This window comes from Citrus sinensis, chromosome 7 (genome assembly GCF_022201045.2).
Source record: "Citrus sinensis cultivar Valencia sweet orange chromosome 7, DVS_A1.0, whole genome shotgun sequence".
NCBI classification, from domain to species: Eukaryota; Viridiplantae; Streptophyta; class Magnoliopsida; order Sapindales; family Rutaceae; genus Citrus; species Citrus sinensis.
In genome coordinates this window covers 12,971,451-12,979,041 of record NC_068562.1, presented here as the reverse complement: position 1 = coordinate 12,979,041, position 7,591 = coordinate 12,971,451, and the positions used below count along the sequence as shown (strand labels likewise).

General features: G+C 32.9%; 1 protein-coding gene across 1 annotated transcript; it reads right to left on the bottom strand.

Moving 5' to 3' along the window:
- Nucleotides 1–3,242: 3,242 nt before the first annotated feature.
- Nucleotides 3,243–6,476, bottom strand: LOC127898799 (receptor-like protein 1). The gene is made up of 3 exons (XM_052431285.1): nucleotides 6,389–6,476; nucleotides 3,755–3,940; nucleotides 3,243–3,655 (listed from the first exon to the last, which is right to left on the bottom strand). The coding sequence occupies exons 1-3, from the start codon at nucleotides 6,474–6,476 to the stop codon at nucleotides 3,243–3,245; spliced, it is 687 nt and encodes a 228-aa protein (XP_052287245.1).
- Between the last annotated feature and the right edge of the window lie 1,115 nt (nucleotides 6,477–7,591).

Genomic DNA, 7,591 nt, shown 5'->3' with positions numbered 1-7,591 from the left:
AACCATAACGAAACCACTTGAAGGTGTTGGGAAAATATGCTCTTTAAAAGCATATGTGTTTATTTAATTGTAATAAACTATTTTTCTGATTAATAAAATAAATGAGATATTTTATTCAAATATCTTAATTGCATTAATACTTGTATTAAAGTCCATTTAATCATATTATATGTATTTATGTGATCACCATGTGGATTCACAGAAGACATAAATACAAGTCATCTTATGATTAAATAAATTTAGTTCGCAGTTGATAAATAAAGTTGGGCACTTTATTTAGGTATAGACTGTAATAAATTCATTGAATGATTTGTCTTAATCATGTATGAATTTATTGATGTAGTACGACTACATTGAACAGGATCACATATGAGATTTAATTAACTTTGTAATAACTGTCAGACTTATTAAATCTCATAGGCGTTGATTTTACTGTAATCTTAATCTTGAGTTAATTATGATTTCATGATTGTAATTGTTATTCCATTTGAGTTACCAATGGGCACGACACATTCTTATGGTCAAGATTACCCGGTATCTTGGTGGGAGCAATTATGAGTATTGGAGTTATGGATTAACAATATAGAATTTGTACAACACATCTCTTGATGGGTTTTCGGCACTTGATCATAGAATTCTCTGGCCAGAGTGTGTCAACATATTTAGTATGTTGAAAATGATCATTAGAGAAAACCAGTAAGGATCAAGGAATAAGATGTTATTAAATTGATTGGACAGTTGAGATATCAATTTAATTAACGATGTGGTACAAAGGATTGTGCAGTAAAGAAATCAATGTGGCTTGGGACGAATTATTATTCGAGCATACAATTATGGAAGTCAGTTCCAATCTTTTAGTGGAGTAGATTTGGAATTAAATAATTGGGCTAGTTTAATTACAAGCCTAATTATTGTAGCCACTATTGTATGTTCCCAAATGATCCCCGGGTTAGCTCATTTAATTGACTGCACCACTACTGGACTAATAAGTAAGATAACTAGCTATTTGGATCAAAAGCCTAAATATATCATTTAGTGGGAGGCTCCATTTAATTAGTTTTTGTATAAGGGGCCTTATGTTATTTTACAAGGTGGGTCCCCTATTGAAAAAGCAAATTACGTGAGTTTTGTTTTTTGATATTTGGAGCCTAGGGTTTTCACTAAAGGGTGATATAAAAAAGACTTATTTTTCTCTAAAGAAGAGAGAAGCCACTTTATACAGATCAGAGAATAAGATTTTTCTCTCCATTGTTGAGAGAAAAATTTTCTCGTGCTAGTTGCTTTGGTAGTGATAAAGGCGCCCACACGTCAAGTGCAGATCGAACCTGAGTCATAACCTGGAAGATCATTGGTGACAGTTCGTGATCTAGCAAGCGTGGTGGTGACGGATCGTGATCTAACAGGAGTGGTGGTGGCGGATCGTGATCTAGGAGCCTAAATCATTTCAACGGAAAAAGCCAAATCGGATTTTCAAGGTACGATTTCTGGATTACGTATTCTTATATATTATATGAGAGCGATCTTCAAAAGGTTTAATAAAAATTTAAAAACCTAATTTTTCCCCAACAATTGGTATCAGAGCCATCTCATATTAATATATAAGAATTTCGTATGAAATCATTCTTGAAATTTATGTATTAGAGTGGCACAATTTATTCAGATATATATTAATTGTTTAATATATGAATAAAGCATGTTTTGTTTTGTCTTAATTCATGGTTATATTTTCCGTTGTATTTTTTCTTTGGATCTGTAACAAGAGGGGTGATTTTTTATCATCATGTTTCCCTCTTGATTTATTTTACTGTTATAGAATTTTTGTAAGCCAAAAATTGGCCTAGGATATTTGTAAATTAATCTCGGATTTTCAAGATCAAAGCGACGAAGGCCGGAAATTGACAGCGGCAACCAGCAGCAAGCAGCGCGCGGCTCGCAGCACACGCTGCCAGCAGCGCGCGCTGCAAGCCAGCAGCCAGCGTGTGCTGCTCGCGCAGCCAGCAACGCACACTGTGCGTGCAGCAGCCAGCGCACGCTCGCGTGCAACAGCCAGCACACGCAGCAGGTAGCGCGAGCAGGAGCTTTCCGTGCAGCGCGAGGGAGGTGTTTGGTACATTTCCGGTGTGACGGCGGCAGCAAACTCGGCGTCGGAGATGGCTGGAAATTGTGAACAGTGGCTGCCCTTTGTGGTGATGGCGGCTGGGGAGAGAAAAAGATGGATTTAGGGTTTTAATGATTTTTATCATTACGATCCCTATAGTTCCATAGATTTTCTCTTTGGGCTGATAAGTTTTAATTTTTTGCATTTAAGTCTAAAAAACAGTTTTGAACTTAAAGAATCCTAGTTTTAGGCCCAATTGATATTTGGGCTTAATGGATTAAAATGCATGGATAAAATTGAACACATTAAATTTATTTTTGGTCCAAAAGTTTTATTTTAATAAAAAAAAATTTAATTATTTATTTATTTCCTTCCAAAAATTAAAATTGGACCAATTATAAATTTAAAAGCCCAATTTCCCCTAGTCCATTAACAAAAATAAGATTATGAAAGATGGACATTGACAAGAAGCCCAATGAAGATTAGGCTTAGGGTTAATGTATTTTTCATTATTAGGAAAGCCATGAATTAAGATTATTTAATTGTTTTTCTATATGTTATGTTTTGGATGATAACATGCCATGATAACATGTCATATAGAATAGGTAGTGCCACTCTATGCATAATGATACATGTCATTCATTAATAATGAATTTCATTATATTGTTTGAAATTTGCATATGCTTAATAATATTTGATATCATCTAGATAATATTATAGGAAGCATGCAATTAACAATATGTATGTTTTAAAAAGGAAAAACCAATTTTAAAATATTGAGTGGGAGAGGGAAAATTCAAGATAATTTTCCCACGGGCTCCATTGTTAGTTCAATAATAAAATTATATATATACCTCGACTTCATGATACGGTGATGCTCCCTTCGGAGGGTATATATATTAGATATTTTATTTGATGAACTTCTTCAAAGATAAAATTGAAATATTTTTCAATCGATTGTTCACCCCAACGGTGACTATTGATATGAAAAATACGTAGATTGAAACAATGGTTATACACTCAACTAAAGTTTGTTATTAACCTTCCCAACGAAGCTCTGTTAACAAATTTAGGCCCAAAGAGATAACGATAATTATTTATCATGTCTTTGCATGAAAGTAAATAATCTAATGGATAATTGGGTCTAGTAAGTGTAGAACCACAGTCTACGCCAATAGGAGTTTATCCAAAGGATTGCAAACGAACCCAAAGTCACTGTAAAAAATGATGCACCAAAACTCCATTTTAATGCCACCATATCAATCACCGAATCGGCTTCTTCTTCTTCTGCTCCTTCTGTTGATGTTGCTGGTGGTGTTAATTCGCTGTTGTATTTCTTCCTTATCGGGGAACCACAAAGATCATGGTTTCCTATATAACTGCTCTCATCAAATGTGGCGAACTGCTCTTTGTCTGGGCTTGGGCCCGACAAGCTGTTGTATGATACATTGAAGTTGGATAAAAGGTTGAGCTCAGTGAGTTGAGGAGGAATATGACCACTTAATATGTTGTGGGAAAGGTCCAGGCTCTCTGTCATTTTTAGATTGGAGAAACTCTCTGGTACAACACTTGATAATAAATTATTGGACAGATTTAATGCACCAATATTTTGAAGTTTCCTAATTTCCTAGGAAATTTCTCTGCTCAACCTATTGCCTGACAAATCCAGTCCCGCCATGTACACAAGATTGCTGCCGATGAAAAATTCATATCTATTCCTTGTCTCAAATTCTGCTTCTACTCGTTGATATATTGATACACGTGGTTTAACAGGCGATTGTAGATCAAGAATAGATTTGCAGTAATTATTAACAACAGAATCGATGTAGAAACCGTGATACACTGTGTATTCACCAAGCAAACAATAGTCATACAAATAATAGTTAGTTCATTCTTTCCAAAATGGCACATTATATACCCAGGCATAAAGGTATTGATGTTGGGAAAATATGCTCTTTAAAAGCATGTGTATTTATTTAATTGTAATAAATATTTTTCTGATTAATAAAATTAATGAGGTATTTTATTCAAATATCTTAATTGCATTAATATTTTTATTAAAGTCCAATTAATCATATTATATGTATTTATGTGATCACCATGTGGATTCACAGAAGACATAAATACAAGTTATCTTATGATTAAATAAATTTAGTTCGCAGTTGATAAATAAAGTTGGGCACTTTATTTAATTATAGACTGTAATAAATTCATTGAATGATTTGTCTTAATCATGTATGAATTTATTGATGTAGTATGACTACATTGAACATGATCACATATGAGATTTAATTAACTTTGTAATAATTGTCAGACTTATTAAATCTCATAGGCATTGATTTTACTGTAATCTTAATCTTGAGTTAATTATGATTTCATGATTGTAATTATTATTCAATTTGAGTTACCAATGGGCATGACACATACTTGTAGTCTGGATTACCCAGTATCTTGGTGGGAGCATTTATGAGTATTGGAGTTATAGATTAACAATATATAATTTGTACAACACATCTCTTGATGGGTTTTCGGCACTTAATCATAGAATTCTCTGGCCAGAGTGTGTCAATATATTTAGTATGTTGAAAATGATTATTAGAGAAAACCAGTAAGTATCAAGGAATAAGATGTAATTAAATCGATTGGACAGTTGAGATATCGATTTAATTAATGATGTGGTACAAAGGATTTTGCAGTAAAGAAATCAATGTGGCTTGGGACGAATTATTATTCGAGCATACAATTATGGAGGTCAATTCCAATCTTTTAGTAGAGTAGATTTGAAATTAAATAATTAGGCTAGTTTAATCACAGGCCTAATTGTTACAGCCACTATTGTATGTTGCCAAATGATCCCCGAGTTAGCTCATTTAATTGATTGCACCACTACTGGACTAATAAGCAAGATAACTAGCTATTTGGGTCAAAAGCCTAAATATATTATTTAGTGGGAGGCTCCATTTAATTAGCTTGTGTGTAAGGGGCCTTATGTTATTTTACAAGGTGGGTCCCCTATAGAAAAAGCAAGTAACGTGAGTTTTGATTTTTATTATTTGGAGCCTAGGGTTTTCACTGAAGGGTGATATAAAAAAGCTTATTTTCTCTAAAGAAAAAGAGAGCAGCCACTTTATACAGATCAGAGAAAGATTTCTCTCTATTGTTGAGAGAAAAATTTTCTCGTGCCAGTTGCTTTGGTAGTGATAAAGGCGCCCACACATCAAGTGCAGATCAAACCTGAATCATAACCTGGAAGATCATTGGTGCCAGTTCATGTTCTGGCAAGCGTGGTGGTGACGGATCGTGATCTAACAGGAGTGGTGGTGACGGATCATGATCTGGGAGCCTAAATCATTTCAGCAGAAAAAGCCAAATTGGATTTTCAAGGTACGATTTCTAGATTACAAATTCCTATATATTATATGAGAGCGGTCTTTAAAATGTTTTATAAAAATTTAAAAACCTGATTTTTCCTCAGCAATTGACCCATCAAGTATCTTATGTGAAAGATTCATAATACGCAATGTTCCTAATTGGCACAATTCATTAGGAATATGCCCTTGTAGAGAATTCCCTCTCAAAACAAGAACATGCAGATTCGAAAGCTCATTGATCTTACAAGGAATCCTACCAGAAAATTTATTATCCCTCACTCTAGAATGATTAATTTAGAGCTTCTAAACAGTTCATTTGGAATTAACCCATTAATAGCATTCTTCTGCAGATAAAGGTGTTTCACTGATGAAAGATTGGAGGAAGATACCATGGACCCACACAAACTATTTTTAGAGATGTCTATAAGATCAAGACCTCTAAGAGCATCTCCAAAAGACTCTTCAAATAAAATTCTACTTCTTATTTGAAGAGTCATATCAATATTAAACACTCCAAAAGACACGTTAATTTAGATTCTTCAAATAAGATTTGTTTCTCACTCTTCAATATTGCTGAGTGAGTTTCTCCCTCTTCTATTAATATTTTATTATTATTTATTGAAAAGATAAGACTGCAATAATTATTATTTATGTTTCCTTTCAAAAACATAACAACAATTCAATTTGATAGTGGGAAAGATTTAATTAAAATAATATTAACTTATTCTTATTTGATGAGTCTTTTGGAGGAGATTGTATTTTTCTATACACTTATTTGCCACATCAGTAAGCAAATTGAAATTTGAAGAGTAAAATCTTATGTCTTTTGGAGATGCTCTAAGGTGGCTGAGTTGGACTGGAATATTAGCTTCCAAATAATTTTTTGACATTAAAAGAACCCTAAGAGTTGAGATGTTACCAATCCAATTAGGAATATTACCAGATAACATGTTGTCGGATATATCTAACCCCTCTAATGAAGTGGAGCTCCTCAAACCATCATCCATCTTCCCACTAAAATGATTGTTGTCCAAATATAACCAATGCAAATGAGTCAAGTTTATATATTTGGGAAAAATTTGGCCATATAAATTGTTATTTGATAGATCTAGCAAATCTAGAGCGAAACAACCAAGTAACACGGTTTGCATTGGTTATATTTGGACAACAATCTTCAGGTTTCTAGAGAACTGTTTATATTATTATTACTACTCAAATTCAATGCTTCCAAGTATTTGAATTTAATTAGCTAATCCTGTATCAAGAATTAATGAACATAAATAAAACTTCAAAAGCGTTGAAATGTAAGAGCTATTAAAAAATCGTTTTTCATTCAAAGCTATAAGTAATGAAATGAAGATAGATATCATTGCTGATTTAAAAAAATTAAATTCAGAAAAAAAAAGAAAGAGTGAAAGAAATGAGCAGGTTATGTTAGAAAATAGTGATAGAGTATGTCAAGGACTAAAGTTTATTAAAGAAAGCAGTGGTTCTAATTCAAATTTGATCAAGTTAGAATTAGTCAATTATGCATCGAGAATCAAAAGAATGAAGAATGAGAATTCAAAATTAGACTTAAAAATTATAATAAAGTGATTAGTTAAGATTCAATTAAGCTGATTTACTAAAAAAAATATCGAAAAATAAAAGGCCATAATATTGCCAAAAAGACTAGGAAATTAAGTAGGAAGGGGTGATTGTTGCGGAATTCCTTGAAGTGTAGTTATTCCACAACCACGAAGACCAATTGCTTTCAATTTCGTGAAATATGCCAATCCTACTTCAGTAAATAGCAAAGTGTTACTTTAAAATTATTGTAGAAGACGGTGATCATTGTGATAGATTTTCATTATTAACTGAATCAAGTGTCAACATTGTAGCATAAGGAAATTGCGGCATCTCAGTTGGATTTTGAGGGTCGCTATTTCGTATCATCAGTCCCATTTGTTAGTGGGGACTCACTCTAGACTCACAAATATTTAACATAATTTTGATAACTACTTAAACCGCGTTTCCTTGATAATTAAAGAAAAAGAGAAGTGAATGAAGCAAAAGATACTGATGACCATAATTATGTAAATAAATACAAGATTTTACAATAGGTTAGACCACTAAGTGCTTT

What these genes read in the sequence shown, in the direction of transcription:
- LOC127898799 (XM_052431285.1), bottom strand. Translation starts at nt 6,476, where the DNA reads ATGGATGATGGTTTGAGGAGCTCCACTTCATTAGAGGGGTTAGATATA. An exon ending in TAATATTCCTAATTGGATTG is followed by an intron (nt 3,941 to 6,388) that starts GTAACATCTCAA and finishes GTGAATACACAG; the next exon opens with TGTATCACGGTTTCTACATC. An exon ending in GGCGGGACTGGATTTGTCAG is followed by an intron (nt 3,656 to 3,754) that starts GCAATAGGTTGA and finishes GTGTTGTACCAG; the next exon opens with AGAGTTTCTCCAATCTAAAA.